This window comes from Suricata suricatta, chromosome 1, assembly GCF_006229205.1.
Source record: "Suricata suricatta isolate VVHF042 chromosome 1, meerkat_22Aug2017_6uvM2_HiC, whole genome shotgun sequence".
In the NCBI taxonomy this organism is placed as follows: Eukaryota; Metazoa; Chordata; class Mammalia; order Carnivora; family Herpestidae; genus Suricata; species Suricata suricatta.
In genome coordinates this window covers 59,523,025-59,541,324 of record NC_043700.1, presented here as the reverse complement: position 1 = coordinate 59,541,324, position 18,300 = coordinate 59,523,025, and the positions used below count along the sequence as shown (strand labels likewise).

Genomic DNA, 18,300 nt, shown 5'->3' with positions numbered 1-18,300 from the left:
GCACCAGATGGAATGTAGAGAAATTATAGGAATTCTTTATGGCTTAATTTTGATCAAGAAGGTGTTTGGTATTGAGAAATCAAAGTTAAAGGGTACTTCGTAGCTTATCGCTGGGTACAAAATTAAACAAGAAAAACTTTGGACTTTTATTATCAATTTCATTGGACTTAATTTGCGATGAGAGATCTGAGCTAATGAGCCCAATAAACCTGGTGTAACAAATCCTATGGGTTGTCTTTGTTTTCAGAATTTTTTTAATTTAAATTTTAGTTAACATACAGTGCAATGCCGGTTTCAGGAGTAGAAGTCAGTGATGCATCACTTACATACAACGCCTAGTGCTCATCATAGCAAGTGCTCTCCCTAGTACCCACCTGGCCCATCTCCCAGCTCCCTCCGTCAACCCTCAGTTTGTTCTCTGTCATTAAGAGTCTCTTGTGGTTTGTTGCCCTCTCTTCTCTTCCCTTCCCCTTCCCTTATGTTCATCTGTTTTATTTCTTAAATTCTGTATGTGACTGAAAATGTGTATTTGTCTTTCTCTGATTGATGTATTTCACTTAGCGTTAACACATTCTGGCTCCATCCACGTGGTTGCAAATGGCAAGATTTCATTTTTTCATGGCTGAGTAATATTCCATTGTGTATATGCACCATATCTTTTTTTTAATTTTTTTAAGTTTATTTATTTTTGAGAGACAGAGAGAATGCAAGCAGGGGAGGGACAGAAAGAAAGGAGGAATCCCAAGAAGGCCTGTACTATGAGCACTGAGCCCCAAGTGGGGCTTGAACTCATGAAACTATAAGATCATGACCTGAGCTGAAGTCAAGTTTTGGATGCTTAACTGACTGAGCCACCCAGGTGTCCCAGCACATCTTTATCCATTTATCAGTTGATGGATATTTGGGCTCTCTGTATAATTTGGTTATTGTTGATAATGCTGCTATAAACATCGGGGTGCATATATCCCTTCAAAACTGTATTTTTGTCTCCTACGGATAAATACCTAATAGTGCAATTGCTGGATCATAGGGTAGTCTTTTCTTGATAATCTTATTTTACTTGCTGAAGGGAAGCAGGCAGCAAAGTGTGGCTGTCCTAGAGAGTGAAGAGAATCCTTATCAATAAGAAATAATACACCTGTGTATCCTGTATGTACAATATATGTGTTTAATGTATATTGCATATTCATAGTATAGTCTATACTACTGGGAACTGTGCCCTACTACAATTGTTGGATTTGTTCAGAGAAAAGGAACTGATTATTGAATGCCAATATAACTAGGTTGGCTTTACTCAGCAGCAGTGGTACACTAGTAAGGGCAAGTTACTGAAGTCACAATGAAAGCTCTGTGCTGTTAAACGAGTGTAGTCTGTTATCATGTGAGTGAAAAGATTGGAAACCATAGTTGAGGTTGGCAAGAGAGAACCATGATAGTGAAGATAGAGAGGAAGTGACTGAAGCAAGATTGGGGATGTGGACACTAACCCTGGATGTGAGTAGAGGAAACACACTAAACTCTAATATGATCTGCACTTTAGCATTACATTCTACATAAATATTTTGTGGGTGCATTTTAGTGTGTGCATATTTCCAGTTTGCAGTTGCTGTTAATTAGTACTTTACCCTGCTGAGGCACAGCAAGCTGAGTAAGAATTCATTCAATGATAAGAAAAAATTTCTTATTCTGGGTTTATGAGAAGTATTAGGCTTCTATTAGCCAAACCAATCCAAAGATGTGAGGGTTTTAGTTGATAGTGTATGCAGTAACAGTACTATAACCTGTGTCTAGAAAGACGTAAGGTGATTATCTCATTCTGTTCTTCCTGGGTCAGACTGTATCTGTGAAGTTGAGTTCATTTTCAGGTCACATATTTTGAGAGAGACTGAAGACCCCACGTGATATTATACAAGTATTCTTTGAAAGACTTATGAGTTTATAGACCTTGGGAGAAAAATTTGGGAGTATAATGCTCTGTAAAAGTCTGAAGGAATTTCATGAGCAAGAGAGTAATCTCATTCTGTGGTGGGCAGAGTTAGCATCAGTGCTACAGAATCAGAGGGAGAAAGATTTTAGTGGAACATAAACCAGAACTTCCACTTACAGTAAGTGTTCAAGAATGGTATGATCACCTTGATGTGTGTTGATGTCTGTAAACTATACCGGATATCCACTGAATATGAAAATTTTAGACATTACCCTGACATAATAAGTTGTGTTTGGGGATTTTTCAGATCCCTTATCCCACCGAATCTTATGATTTTCTATGGCATTACAGAGAAAGAATCAACAGGATTTGTGAAACAATTTATTTTCAAGTTTAAAGAGAGGAAGGGATGTAGAAGGGGAAAAGAGGCCTTTAATGGGTGTAGAGCTGCATATTTGCAAGATGAGAAAGTTTTGGAGATCTCTTTCACAACAATCTTGAGTATACTTAAAACTACTGAACTGTGTACTTAAACATGGTTACGATGCTAAATTTCATGTTATATGTTTTACCACAATAAAAAAAGAGAGAAAAGGGAGTGAGGAATCAGCTGAGATTTCATTTAGCCTTGGGATCAGTGTGGAGAAAAGAACCAGTAAGAGACAAAAGGAGCACAGGAGGGCAAGCAGGTGTCTGGAGGAAAGGACTGACCCAGTTTGAACTGTAGGTGGGTCTTCGTCTTGATTGCTTGCGGGAGAATGAGCAGTGAAATGCACTATCAATTTTAGAAGTTCTCCCACTGGGGAAGTTTATTACCAATAAGCAAAGACAGCAGGCTAGTGGAAGACCTTGATTTATTTTGAGGAGATAATCAGACCTAGCCAGAAAATCCTTGCCAAGAATACAACCAAGGGGTAGAAGAATGCACAATGATGAGAAATTAAAACAGTACAGCTCAAAGAGGCCATGGTAAGTGGCCTAACGTGGTGAATAAAGTGAGGGTTTTAGAGGACTGCTTGTGTATATTGCTGGGTACACAGCTGGGGTGGATGTGTCTGTTTAGAAGAGCCATTATGCTTAGCCAGATCATATGGAGACTAACAGATAGCTGGAAATTCAAATCTTTGAGTTTTGGGAGAAAGGTTGGATTCGGGAGCAACCATACTGGAGTGCTAGTTAAAGATAACTAGGACACACAAATGTGGAGGGGATACTTAAAGGAGAAGAAGCAGAAGTTGAAAAGAGGGATTAGGGCAGTCACAACCATAAGTAGTGCCCGGTTTTAGGGAGCTGAAGGAGACATACGGAGTGATCAGAAAGATTAGAGGGGCGCCTAGCTGGGTTAGTTGGTAGAGTATGTGACTCTTGATTTTGGGGTTGTGAGTTCAGGCTTGGCTCAGTTGGTTAAGCGTCCAACTTCGGCTCAGGTCATCATCTCACAATTCATGGGTTTGAGCCCCGCATTGGGCTCTGTGCTGAAAGCTAGCTCAGAGCCTAAAGCCTGTCTTGGGATTCTGTGTCTCCCCTCTCTCGCTGACCGTCCCCTGCTCATGCTGTCTCGCTCTCTCTCAAAAATAAACAAAACATTAAAAAAATTTAAGATGTTTCTTGAAAAAGGTATTGATAGAATCCAAACTGGGAGAGAGTGACCTTAGGGTTAAACACTGTGCAGGGGCTTAAAAGTTTTAATCTCAAGAAAAGGACTTCCAAAGAACAAATTCAGGAGAAGGGTGGGCCAAAGACTGTGTTACAACAGATAAAGATGTGAGTGTGAATCAAAATACAGAGGTTTCATTATTAAGATCTGCCCTAAAGAAGTTTGGTATAAAGGCCAGCAAAGTGGGGCAGTGGCCCAGGATGAGTAAGCCATTGTTTTTCTCCTACTTAGGACAGCATTTGTTCACTGAAGTCAAGATCGTAAAATACATTGATTATCTGTAGCAATGCTTTTCTTTCTTTTTGGGAAAGGAAACTATTTGGGCCTAGTTAGGGAATATTTTGTTAGTTTTTTCTTTGTTTAAAAATGTTTTACCATTAATATTTTCATATGATTAAAAACATTTTTTAAAGTTTATTTTGAAAGAGAGAGAAAGCAGAAGCAGGGGAAGGGGAGAGAAAGAGAGAATCTCAACCAGGCTCTACACTGTCAGTGCAGAGAGTGATACAGGGCTTGAACCCACACACTGTGAGATCATGCTCTGAGTCCAAATCAAGAGTTGGGTATTTAATCAAGTGAGCCATCCAGACACCCCTAAAACATTAAAAAAAATTTTTAATGCTTTTTATTTATTTTTTTGAGAGAGAGAGAGAGACAGTGCGAGCGGGGGAGGGTCAGAGAGAGAGGGAGATACAGAATCTGAAACAGGCTCCAGGCTCTGAGCTAGCTGTCAGCACAGAGCCCGATGCAGGGCTCGAACCCACGAACCGTGAGATCTGACCTGAGCCGAAGCCGGAGGCTTAACCGACTGAGCCACCCAGGCGCTCCAACATTTTTTTTTTATCATAGTGGCATAAGACATTCCTTGTTTTTGCCCCACCACCCCTAACAACAAGTATTCTGTATCTATCCATGAACAAAGTGCCTTTATGGGAGCTGTGGGATCCAGCATGATACACCAAGGAATTTGGTGGGAGTCTTGCCCACCTGTGCATTGCATAATAGGCAGACAGACCTCTGTCCCAGCTGTGGACCCTGAAATGACCCGCGAACCAGTTCTAGCTCCTCTTGACTGCAGTCTGGGAGCCACTGGAAAACACCTAAATGGTTACCTGTGGACAAGAGAGCCTTTGTGGAAGTCCACATTTCCAGAGGATAAGATCCAGCACTTATTAGAGACAGAGAAAAAGAAAATGTTTGGACACATTAGAGTGGATCAGAACAGTTTGGTTTTACCCACATCACCCCTTCCCCAAGGTGGTACAGCTCAGGGCAGAGAGAGATCTTCCTCAGTCTGTAGTTCTTTTAGTAGGGAAAAGAGAGAGAGTGTGTGAGTGAGCACCAACATTTCCCAGGTATAAATGCTGCTAAAAGCAGTCATTTCTCTCTGGCACCAGAGTACTAAACCTGGAATTCCAGGATTGGGAGGCAGGAAGTCTGGGAAAGTGACACATCGGACTCTGAGGACATACAGAGGACGTATTCCTAACTGCATGGTGGACTCCACCAAGAAGCCTGTCCGCCAGCTGCTGAGAAAGCCCCACTCATGGATCCCCCTCAATAGACCCATGGGCACCCCTATCCCCTGTGTGTTATGCCATCCACCCCCACTGTGTGGCCAGCTTTCTGTTTGTGCTTTTGTGAGAAGTAGCAAGAGTGAGCTTTGGAAGACGACACATAAGCATATGCAGCAGGCACAAATCTGTGAGCCAGGGAGAGACCAGAAACTTCAACCGTAGCACGTTCTTTGAGAAAACAAAAGAGAGGCTGTCAGGACTCAACTTGGTGTTTTGCAGGATGAAGACAGGCCTATAAGTTTAGGATCTCTTCCACAAAAGGGGTCAAGAAGCTTGGAGCAGATGTATCCATAGAAAGTCTAAGAAATGCTCAGAATCTCAAGCAGAGCTGAAGGAAGGTATTATTCCAATAAAGACTGGAGGAGATAACTGCTACTTCAGATGCAGAGACAGCATCTCCAAGAAGCATGAAAAATCAAGGTAACCTGACGTCATCAAAAGATTATAGCAATCTTCTTATAACTAAACCCAAAAACGTTGAGATCTGTGATTTTCTTGATAAAGAATTCGAAGTAGTTGTTTTAAGAAAACTCAATGAGCTAGAAGAAAACAGAAAATTCAGTGATTTCAGGAAAACAATACATGAATAAAATGAGAAGTTTAACAAAAAGAAATCAAAAAAAGAAAAATAAGTTTTAGAGCTGAGGAATTCAATGAAATGAAAAATGCAGTGGAGAGCAACGACAGCAGACTTGATCAAGCAGAAGAAAGAATCCATAAGATTGAAGACAGAGAGTTTGAAACTATCCAGTCTGAGGAGAACAAGGGAAAAAGAATGCAAGATGGATGTTCTGTGGGATACCATCAAAAGGACCAACTGGTGAATCACTGGAGTTCTAGAAGGAGAAGAAAGGGAGAAGTGGCAGAAAGTTTATTTAAAGAAATAACAGCTGAGACTGAAGATCTGGATATCTAAGTTTACAAAGCTTTTGTAGGGCACCAAACAAAATCAACTTAAAGAAATTTTCTTTGAGACACATTATAATAAAATAGTCAAAAGCCAAAGACTTTTAAGCAATAGTCTTAAAAGCAACAAAAGTGGGGGTGGCCGTGGGGGAGAGCTTATAACCTACAAGGGAGCTCCCATAAGGCTTTCAAGGAGATTTCCCAGCAAGAACCTTGTGGGCTAGGAAAGGGTGGGATGATCTATTTAAGGTGCTGAGGGAGAGTGAGAGGGAAAAAAACCCTGCCGACCAAGAATACCTTATTTAGAAAAGTTGTCCTTCAGAAATGTAGGAGAAATACTTTCCCAGATAAAAAACCCAAGGTAATTCACCATTGCTAGACCTGCCTTAGAAATGCTGACAAGGGTACCAGGGTGGCTCAGTTGGTCGAGTATCCAACTTTGGCTCAGGTCATGATCTCACAGTTTGTGGGTTTGAGCCCTGTGTCAGGCTCTGTGCTGACAGCTTAGAGCCTGAAGCCTGCTTTAGATTCTGTGTCTCCCTCTCTCTCTCTCTGCCCACCCTACCCCCCGACTTGGTGCTCTGTCTCTGTCTCTCTCTCTCTCTCTCTCTCAAAAATAAACAAAGAAAGAAAGAAATGCTGATAGGAGTTCTTCAAGCTGAAATGAAAAGACACTAATTATTAATAACATGAAAACATGGAAATATGCAACACATTGATAAAGGTAAGTATTAGTTAAATTAAAAATACTCTAATATTATAATATGGTGTTATGTTAACTCCAGCATAAGATTAAAGGACAAGAGTATTAAAAATAACTATAGCTACCATAATTTATTAGTGAAATACTCAGTATAATGTCATAATTTACCACTTAGACATCAAAAGCCATAAAATATTGGCGGGAATAAAAGATTAGAGTTTTTGTATGAGATTAAAGTTAAGTTTTTATTGGAGCACCTGGGTGGTTCAGTTGGTTAAGCATCTGACTTTGCCTCAGGTCATGATCTCACAGTTTGTGAGTTCAAGCCCCACATCGGGTTCTGTGCTGACAGCTCAGAGCCTGGAGCCTGCTTTGAATTCTGTGTCTCCCTCTCTCTCTGCTCCTCCCCTACTGAACGCTCTGTCTCTCTCTCTCAAAAATAATTAAACATTAAAAACATTTTAAAAATTTGTTATCAATGTTAAATAGACATATCTGTAAGGAGTTTTATGTGAGTCTCATGGTAACCACAAACCAAACACCTACAGTATATACACAAAAGATAGAAGAAAATGAAGCATACAATAGTTCACAAAGAAGGAAGCAAGATGAAAGAAAGGAACAAAGGAAATACAAAAGAGCCAGAAAACTATTAATAAGATGGAATTAGTAAAGTCTGATTAATAATTACTGTAAATGTAAATGAATTTTCTAATCGAAAGGCATACAGTGGCTGGATGGATTAAAAAAACAAAACCCTACTATATGGTGACTACCAGAGACTCACATTAGCTTTCAGGTGTCAGAATGAAGGAATGAAAAACGATTGTCCATACAAGTGGAAACCAAAAGAGAGCAAATGTAGCTATTCTGATACCATAAAAATTAGATGCTGAGCCAAAAATGGTAAATAGAGACATAGGAGGTCATTATAGAGTGATAAACAGTTCAGTTCATCAAGAAGATATAACAGGGGTGCCTAGGTGGCTCAGCTGATAAAACTGTCTGATTCTTGATTTTGTCTCAGGTCATGGTCTCACCATTTGTGAAATTAAACCCCATGTCAGACTCTGAACAGACAGTGTGGAGCCTGCTTGGGATTCTCTCTCCTCTCTCTCTCTCTCTCTCTCTGTCCCCCTCCCTCCCCTGTTCATGCACATGTGTGCACTTACACTTTCTCTTAAAATAATTGTTTTTAAAAGGTATAACAAATAGGGAGACCTGGCTGACTTAGTCAGAAGAGCATGATCATGTGGTTGTGAATTTGAGCTCCACATTGGGTGTAGAGATTACCTAAAAAATTAAAATCTTTAAAAAATGATAAAACAATTATAAATATATATGACCCAATATTGGAGCATCCAGATATATTAAGAAATACTAAGAGATATGAAAGGAGAAATAGGCAACAAGAAAATAATAGTAGGAGACTTTAGTATCCACTTTCAACAATGGATAGATCGTTTAGACAGAATATCAACAAGGAAACATTGGACGTGAATCATACTTTAGACTACTTGAATCTTGAAGACATAAAGAACATTCCATCCAACAACAGCAGAATATACATTGTTCTCAAGCACACACAGAGTGTTCTCCAGGATAGATCATATGGTAAGTCACAAAACAAGTCTTAGCAAATTTAAGATTAAAATTATACTGAGTATCTTTTCTGACCACGGTGGTATAAAACTCAGAATCATACCACTAGGAAACTATTAAATTCACAAATATATGGAAATTAAACAACATACCTCCTCAACAACCAGTGGGTCACAGAAGAAATCAAAAGGGAAATACAAAAAATATTTTGAAGCAAACAAATACAACCCACACCAAAATCTATGGGATGCTGCAAGAACAATTCTAAGAGGGAAGTTTACAGTGATAAAGACCTGTTAAGAAAAAAGATCTAAAATAGGCAACCTAATTTTATACCTCAAGGGACTAGAAAAAGAACAAACCAAACCCAATGTTAGCAGAAAGGAAGGAATGACAAAAATAAGAGTAGAAATAAGTGAAATAGAGACCAGAAAAACAATAGAAAATGTCAGTGAAATTACAAGCTAGTTTTTTGCAAAGATAAATTGAGAAACCTTTAGCTAGGCTAAAAAAGGGAGACTTGAGTAATTAAATCTGAAATGAAAAAAAAGACATTTCAGGTTGTACCACAGAACTACAAAGGATCGTTAAGAGGCTAGTAAGAGCACATATGCTAACATAACCAGAAGAAATGAATAAATTTCTAGAAACATGCAATCTACCAACACTGACTCATGAAGAAATAGACTATTGAACAGACCAATAGCAAGTAAGGAGATTTAATCTGTAATCAAAAACTCCCCAAAAGATAAGTCCATGACCCTATGGTTTCACTGGTGAATGGTATCAAACATTTAAAGAATTAACACTAATCCTCCAATTCTTCCAAAACATAGAAGAGGAGGGAATACTCCCAAACTCATTTTGCAAGGCCAGGGTTAAAACTCTGATACCAAGGCTAGAGAAGGACATTATCTGAGAATACTATCTGAGAATTTCACTGAGCCTGGGTATTCCTGCCATTCTAGGCATTCCTTGAGGAAAATTAGCAGGCATTCTGAGGAAAGCCACCTGGGAAAGAACCATAGTGAGCTCCTGATTTTCTTCTGGCCTCTTCCTCCCTCTGGGCTCTCTCATGTTCTTCCAGAGCATAAGAAAACTATAGCCCAATATCACTGATGAATATAGATGCAAAAGTTCTCATTGAAATATTAGCAAACTGAATTCAACAGCACATTAAAAGAATCATACACCATGATCAAACAGAATTTATTCATAGGATTCAAGCATAGTTCAACATCTGCAAATCGACAAGTGTGGTACAACACATGAATAGAATGAAAGATGAAAATTATGTGATCCTCTCAGATGCTGAAAAAGTATTTGACAAAATACAGCACCCTTCCATGAGACAAACTCAACAAATTAGGTATAGAAAGAGCAAACCTTAATATATTAAACCTTAGTATAGTAAAGGTCATATGTGACAAACCCAGAGCTAACATTATACTCAGCAATTAGAAAGCTGAAAACTTTTACTTTAAGATCAGGAACAAGACAAGGATGCCCACTCTCATCACTCCTAGTCACCATAGTACTGGAAGTCATAGCTGAGCAATCAGGCAAGAGAGAGATATAACAGGCATTGAATTGTAAAGGAAGAAGTAAAATTGTCTTTGCAGATGATATGATCTCATCTATATAGAAAATCCTAAGATTTCACCCAAAGAAACCCTGTTAGAACTGATCAACAAATTCAGTGAAGTTATGTGATACAAAGTCAACACACAGACTTGACTTTCTGTATGCTAACAATGAAATATCTGAAAACTCATCTCGTTTATTTATTTAAAAAATTTTTTTAACATTTTTTATTTTGAGAGAGAGTGTGTGAGCAGGGCAAGAGGCAGAGAGAAGGAGACACAGAATCTGAAGCAGGCTCTGGGCTCTGAGCTGTCAGCACAGAGCCTCACGTGGGGCTCAAACTCATGAGCTGTGAGATCATGACCTGAGCCGAAGTTGGACACTCAACCGACTGAACCACCCAGGCACCCCAACAATCTCATTTATAACAGCATCAAAAGCAACAAAATACTTAGCAATAAGTTTAACCAAGGAGATGAAAGATATGTACATTGAAAACTGCAAGACTTAGATGAAAGAAATTGAAAAAGACACAAATAAATTGCATGCTATCCTGTGTTCATGAATCAGAAGAATTAATATTATTAAAATGTTTATGTCATCTATAGATTGGCTATCAAAGCTATCTATAGATTCAGTACAGTCCATATCAAAATTCTAGTGGTATTATTCAACAAATAGGGGAAAAAAATCCAAAATATTTTATGGAATCACCAAGGACTCCAAATAGCTAAAGCAGTCCTTCCTAAGAAAGAACAACCCCCTTTCACATGGTCATGCAGAGCTAGTACCCATGCCTGCAATCAGGCACAACCTTAGCCATGCCCTCTGCCTGCCACCTCTTGACCATGGACCCCCACAAAGTGAGCAATCTTAGGACCTTTGTGAAAATGTGTAAGCAGGATCCGAGGGTTCTGCACACTGAGGAAATGTGCTTCCCATAAGTGTGTGGAGCACCTGCTACTCATAAAACTAAATGAGAAGACAGTATCAAGAGAGAAAAACAGTAAGAAGGCAGAGGAAAACAAAGATGAACCTTCAAGTGAGGAAAATGATCTAGAAATTGACAATGATAGTGTGATTGAACCAGATACTGATGCCCCTCAAGAAATGGCAGATGATAATGTAGAGATAACTGAGGAAATGATGGATCAGGCAAATGATAAAACAGTGGCTGCCATTGATGCCCCAAATGACGGTGAACTACAGAAAGCTATTGACTTGTTCACAGATGCCATCAAGTTGAATCCTCGGCCATTCTGTATGCCAAGAGAGCCAGTGTCCTCATCAAATTACAGAAGCCAAATGCTGCCATCTGAGACTGATAGAGCTATTGAAATAAATCCTGATTCAGCTCAGCCTTACAAGTGGTGAGGGAAAGCACCACGGACTCTGGGCTACATGTTCTTGCCCTTACTTGGAAACTGGATTATGATGAAGATGCTAGTGCAATGCCAAAAGAAGTTCAACCCAGGGCCCAGAAAATTGCTGATTATTGAAGAACATATGAGCAAAAACTGGAAAAGTGAGGGATCAGAGAAAGAATAGAGAGGAATAAGAAGGCTCCAGAAGAACATGAGAGCTCAGAGAGAGGAAGAAGCCAGAGGACAATCAGGAGCTCACTACGGATGTTTCCCAGGTGGCTTTCCTCAGAATGCTTGGTAATTTTCCTCAGGGAATGCCTATAATGGCAGGAATGCCTGGCTGGGCTCAATGAAATTCTCAGTGACCCAGAAGTTCTGGAAGCCATGCAGTATTCAGAAGTTACAGTGGCCTTCCAGGATGTAGCCCAGAGCCCAGCAAATATGTCAGGATGTCAGAGCAACCCAAAGGTTATGAATCTCAGTGGTAAATCGTCAGCCAAGCATAATATCCTCCTGACAAATAAAGCCCTTGCTGAAGGAAAAACAACTTAGACCACTTAGTGGATGCCCCAATAATACAAACCTTGGAGGAGTCAGTGTACCTCTGGCCTTCTCACGAAACTGGGGTGCTGTGAAGATAATCCCTACCCTTCTGCCCCATGTGCACACATTTTCCAGTAGCTTGACATTAGGATGTTCATTCAGATAATGTTTTCCTACTGGGAATCACAAACTTTAAACACTTTTTAAACCTTAAAAATATTTTAAAAAATATTAAAAGGATGTGTTAATTGGTGTATTTTTCTTTACTAATCATTTTTGTTTTTTCTCTTTGGATTAATTGGGCAAGGAAGAATACTTTTCAGTATGGAAGATTATTGCTCAGTTTGAGTGAAATAGAGGTTTATTAGTAGGAGGCAAATATAACATTTACATAGATGCAGTTTGAGTTGGATATATGGTTACTGAGGCATTTTGACCTGTCTTTCTAAGTGCTTTATTTTTTATTTTTATTTACTTATTTATTTATTTATTTGTTTGTTTGTTTTTATTTTTTATTTTTTTGTGTGCTTTATTTTTTAAACATGATTTATTTCAAAAAACTATTGGAATCACCATTATTACAGTAGGACCTGGGAAGGGACCGGAAGTACTTGGCAGGGCAGCAGCAACCTTGCTCCTTCTATATAACATGCGCCTTGTGTAGATACATTTACACTTACACTGTGGTCAAGGGATGATTTTTATAATGCTGCAGTAGAGTTGGATCACTTAGTTGTGTTCTTATCTGATACAGAAAATGAATGGGTTGCCTCATTTCCACACAGGGGGATACTTTCCTTTTTATATTTCTGTGTTTAGGATGACCTTTCCTGGTCAGAAAATGCCTGTCTCTTTGTGTGCTTTCTACTAGTTTTTACCCCCCGCCCCCACCACCCACCCTTACTCTTTTGGGCTAAAAGTAGTCCTTTTTTAACTGGCATTATCACTGCTATCATCATTCACTGCATAATTATGCAAGCATATGTAATGCTGGGGTTAATTTAATATATAATGCATACAGTGACTACATAAGGTAAAATCCATAGCAGCTGTAATTTCTTACTTGGCCAGGAGATTTCATAGTTAAGTGTTAGGTTTCCACTTCAGTGCAATGTTATCATATCAAAAGATATTGGAAAGAGGGATTCCCTTTGGTGTTTAGTCTTCTACTTAGGAAGTATCTGTTATAGTTGGAGTTTATCTTACATTATTCATCTTCATATTTTGAAGAGCATGAGGTTTTAATTCACTGATCTACATAGAAGGGAACCAAACTTCATGGTCCAGCATGAATTATAAAATTGATGAGTTCCATGGTTCTTCAGTGTAGAGTTGATGGCATCATGAGTCATTGTGCTCTTATTCAGCTCTTCAATACTACACCGTATTTCCATCTTCTGTTCTCCCTCATTCTCCTTCAAGGATAAAAAAAAAATAGATTTTCTGATGTACATTTCAACTCTTAAATTTATTAAGACTAAGTCCAGGTGCTGTACCAGGAATTGCTAAGTTTCTACCTATCTTCCAATTTAAAGTTCTGGTGTTGAAAAATAGTTTCAAGGGATGAAACCCTCTGTACTCTGCTTATTTGAAGGAATAGTGATAGGAGCAGTGAAGAAAATTCCATGGAATACATTTCTGAAATAGCACGTTTCTGAAGTCATAAGTGAGTTGATTCAGGTTCTCACCCTTTGCTGTGCACAAGCAGATAGAAATGTATCTGTTATAAAGTGAGAAAATGCTGTATGCTAACTGAACATGCTTTTTAAACCTTTTAAAAATACTCAGCATATAAACTTGCATTTGAGCTTGCCAGTGTTTGTTGTTGTTAATATGTGTTCTCTCCAAATACTTATAATGTGTGATGGGAATAACTCAAGAAGACCAGTTCCTTTTGGGTTTCCTTATTTAATTTACTTAATTATATATTACCTAAGTATATTCTATCATTGCAAATATTACCATAAGTAGGTAAAAGTGCAATTTGTAGTCTTCTGAAAATGTGTTCTGTGCTTTTAAGTTCCACAAATACAAACCACCTTCATTTTCATAGAAACTCAGTATCATTTTTTTCTTATGCTAACAATGCTATAAGAAGGAAAAGTAAAGGAGTTTTTTTTCTGCTTAAAAATATATAGTTATTGGATTTCTAGCTACATTAAAAATAAACTATGGTTTCAAACTGGAAAAGAAAAGAACAAAAATGGAAGCATCACACTTTCTGATTTCAAACTATATTACAAAAGTATAATAATCAAAAGAGGGAGGTACTGGCATAAAAATTGGCATATGGGCCAATGGAACATAATTGAGAGCCCAAATATAACATGGTCAATTAATCTATGACAAAGGAGGTATTTGGGAAAAGATAGTCTTTTTCTTAAGTGGTGCTGGGAAAACTGGACGGTGACGTGCACAAGAGTGAAACTGGAATTGCATTAAGCCATATACAAAAGTTAACTCAAAATAGATTAAAAGACTAAATGTAAGGCCTGAAGCCATAAAACTCCTAAAAGAAAACATAAGCAATAATCTCTTTGACATCAGCTTTCACAGTGTTTTTCTGGATATAACTTCTCAGGCAAAGGGAAACAAAAGCAAAAATTAACTACTGGAACTACATCAAACTGAAAACTTTTACAGAGTGAGAGAAACCATAAAAAAAAAAAAAAGAATGAAAAGGCAACCTACTGAATGGGAGAAGATGTTGACAAATAATATATGCTATAAAGGGTTAATATCAAAAGCATAAAGAACTCATGAGGTGCCTGGGGGGCTCAGTCAGTTACGTGTCTGACTCTTGACTTCAGCTCAGGTCATGATCTCGCAGTTCATGAATTCAAGCCCCGTGTCAGGCTCTGCACTGACAGTGTGAAGCCTGTTTAGGATTCCCTCTCTTCCTCTCTGTCTGCCCCTCCCCTGCTTGCATCATGCTTTCTCTTTCTCTCTCTCTGTCCCTTTCACTCTCTCTCAAAATAAATAAATAAACTTAAAAAAAAAAAGAATCTCTACAGCTCTGTAACGAAAAAACAATCTGTTTTTAAAATGGACAGAGGACCTTAATAGGCAATTTTCCAAAGAAGATATACAGGTAGCCAATAGACATAAAAATGTGCTCAACATCACTAGTCATCAGGGAAATACAAATCAAAAGCATGATGAGATATCCTCTCATACCAGTCACAATAGCATCAAAATGACAGAAATGAATGACAAGTGTTGGGAAGGATGCGGAAAAAAGGGGTTAGGAGTGTACACTGGTGGGAATGTAAATTGTTGAAGTCACTGTGGAAAACAGAAAGGAGGTTTCTCAGAAAATTAAAGATAGAAATGTTATTGATCCTGTAATTCCACTGCTGAGTATTTACCTAAAGAAAACAAAACCACCAATTTGAAAAGATATATGCAGCCTTAGGTTTATTGTGGCAAAACAGAACTATCTGCCCCCTTATGTTTACTGCAGCACTATTTACAGTAGCCAAGATATGGAAGCAGCTCAAGTACCTGTTGATAGATGAATGGATAAAGAACAAGTAATACATGTATACAGTGAATGTGGCTCAGCCATGGAAAAGAATGAAATCTTGCCATTTGCAACAACATGGATGGACCTTTCTCCGAGAAAGACAAATACCATATGATTTCACTTACATACTTAATCTAAAAAACACAACATCCACACACATAAACCTGGAAACGGTCTCTTGGATACAGAGAACAAAGTGGTGGTGGCCAGAGGGTAAAAACATAGATGGATGGGTGAAATATTTGAAGGGGATTAAGAGGTACAAACCTGCAGTTACGAAATAAGTCACAGGGATGAGAAGTTCAGCATAGAGAATATACTCAGTGTAGTAACTGTATGATGACAGATGGTAACTACACTTACCTTGGTGAGTGCATAATGTGTAGAATTATTGAATCACAGTATTCTACACCTGAAACTAATATTAACAATCAACTGCAACTAAAAAAACAAAAAGATAAACATATTCCAATAGAGAAAAAATTGTGTCAGATTTTGTAAATCCACATCATTTTATAATTACCCTAGAGCTGCTTATCATTTTTAAAGTGATTTTGTGAGGAACCTTTTGTAAAGTGAATAGTTACGGTGCTTATGTAAATGCAGTTTTTGAAGTGTTTGAAAGGGAAGCCAACTAATCCTTTCTGTGGTATGTTGAAATACATTTAAAATAAGTCTCTGTTTCACCTAAGGAAGCCTTTTAACAAAATTACTATTAGAATTTGGTCAATTGTGAAGACCTAGTACCTAGGTTTACTTTAGAATTGAGGGATTATAATACAGTTAAGTGCTAAATCCTTAGTCTCTGCCATACACAGTGCTAGGTGCTTTATAAACTTTAGTTCATTTAATCCTCACAGCAGTTTTATTATGTAAGGTATTCTTATTCTCCTTTTATAGATGAGGAAACTAAGGCTGAGAGAAATGAAGTAACTCACCCATGGCTTTCCAAGCTAGTACTTGACAGAGCTGGGATTCCACCTTGTAGTGTCTCACTCTAAAGTGCCGCATTTCCTTGTGAGCTCATGTTTCATAAATGGGAGCTGGATTTGCAAGAAGAGTTACTTTGTCAATGACTCATTTTTATAGTTGTAAACTCATTGATTATACTAATAGATTTTTTGTACCCTTTGGAGAAGTGGGTATATTTTATCTCTGAAATCAAACAAAGGCTTTTTTATAGTATTTTAAGAATTACTAATTTTACTAGTTTCTGGAAAGGGGTTGAGAGTATAAAATAGTGAGATTTCTTCCCCATATAAAGTGCCATAGAATTCAGAGCTATCTATATTACACATCAATTCTGTTTTTTAAATGATAGTCATATATTCAGACTGGCATTTAAAATTTCTTTGTTTAAAATTTTCAAGTAAAGCAAGTTTTTCTCCTTCCTCCATTGTGTTCTGGAACCCTCTAATGTTTTACATAATACATTCAAAGGTGTGAATATATTATACCATGTATATTTTCTGATTTATTATTTCTGATTTATGGTATATTTTCTTTATATAATCTTATTACTATATAAAGAATATATGTTTAAAATACCACCATGTAAAACACAAGTGATTCAGCTGAGTATGTGATAAGGCAGCCTTTCTACTTGTGCTTCTGCTTTGTTATTCAAGTAGAGACCATTTCCCTAGGTGAGTTTGTTTGGGCTTTGTTCTTGCTTTGAGGAAGTACAGTTGTTTTTCTCATTCTTAGGTTAGATTTAGAAAAACCTCTTCTTTTTAAGCAGCTTGAAGCTGGATAATGGAATGTTGGTGTTAATGGATTTTATTTTTAACCTCTCAACAGAGCAGCATTTTGCAGATGTTGTCCTTAGTGAAGAATTTCTCAATCTTGGCATTGAACAAGTGTGCAGCTTAATCTCAAGTGACAAACTTACCATTTCCTCAGAAGAGAAGGTAAGGAAATTCTTTTTTTTAGTATATAGCAATGTAATATTTTTCCTTTCTTTATTTCACTTTATTTTGTAACTTTGTAATCCTATGTGTAGTGATAGCCAATGATCTTTGATGTGGAAGGTATTTTAAACTCAGCTAGTTGACTTATTATCTATGCAAATTGGTATGTTTCTTCACTCCATAGGGGGTTTCCTAAATCGCTAGACATTAGAGTTTTGTAATTGACTCCCATAGCAAGAGCTTGCACACATTAAATGGAAATAAGCCCTTTGGCTTCTGGATTTCTTCCCACACCTAAATGCCTTTAAAAATTGTGATCTAAATGTAATATTTCTCAGACCAAAGGATTTCACCATCATGTGTCTTGGAGAGTGTTACCAAGTCTAACAAAGTTTAGCTTGTTCTAGACAGAACATTTTAGGCCATACTCTTTTTTTTAATAGTTTATTGTCAAATTGGTTTCCATATAACACCCAGTGCTCTTCCCCACAAGTGCCCTCCTCCATTGCCTCCCCCCCATCCGCCCTCCCCCTTCAGCCCTCGATTCTTTTTCAATATTCAATAGTTTCTCATGTTTTGTGTCCCTCTCTCTCCCCAGTTCTCTTTCCCCCTTCCCCTCCCCATGGTCCTCCATTAGTTTCTCCTGTTCTCCTGTTAGACCTATGAGTGCAAACATAGGGCATCTATCCTTCTGTGCCTGACTTATTTCATTTAGCATGACACCCTCGAAGTCCATCACTTTGCTACAAATGGCCAGATTTCATTCTTTCTCATTGCCATGTAATACTCCATGTAATATACCATGTAATATACATTGTATATATATACCACATCTTCTTGATCCACTCATCAGTTGATGGACATTTAGGTTCTTTCCATGATTTGGCTATTGTTGAAAGTGCTGCTATGAACATTGGGATACATGTGCTCCTCTGCATCAGCACTTCTGTATCCCTTGGGTAAATCCCTAGCAGTGCTATTGCTGGGTCATAGGGGAGTTC

General features: G+C 38.0%; 1 protein-coding gene, 1 long non-coding RNA gene and 1 pseudogene across 3 annotated transcripts in view; 2 read left to right on the top strand and 1 right to left on the bottom strand.

Annotated features, from left to right (window-relative positions):
* KLHL2 (kelch like family member 2) overlaps positions 1 to 18,300 on the top strand; it is a 97,373-nt gene that overhangs the window by 56,660 nt on the left and 22,413 nt on the right. For both annotated transcript variants that reach the window (XM_029939187.1, XM_029939178.1), the window contains exon 5: positions 17,190 to 17,299. In XM_029939187.1, the coding sequence (XP_029795047.1) occupies positions 17,190 to 17,299 (110 nt within the window). The remainder of the gene's footprint in view (positions 1 to 17,189; positions 17,300 to 18,300) is intronic.
* LOC115286591 lies at positions 10,805 to 11,872 on the top strand (annotated as a pseudogene).
* LOC115291666 lies at positions 13,080 to 15,744 on the bottom strand. Its single transcript, XR_003908614.1, has 2 exons — positions 15,657 to 15,744; positions 13,080 to 13,278 (listed from the first exon to the last, which is right to left on the bottom strand). It is a non-coding gene; the product is annotated as an uncharacterized LOC115291666 (long non-coding RNA).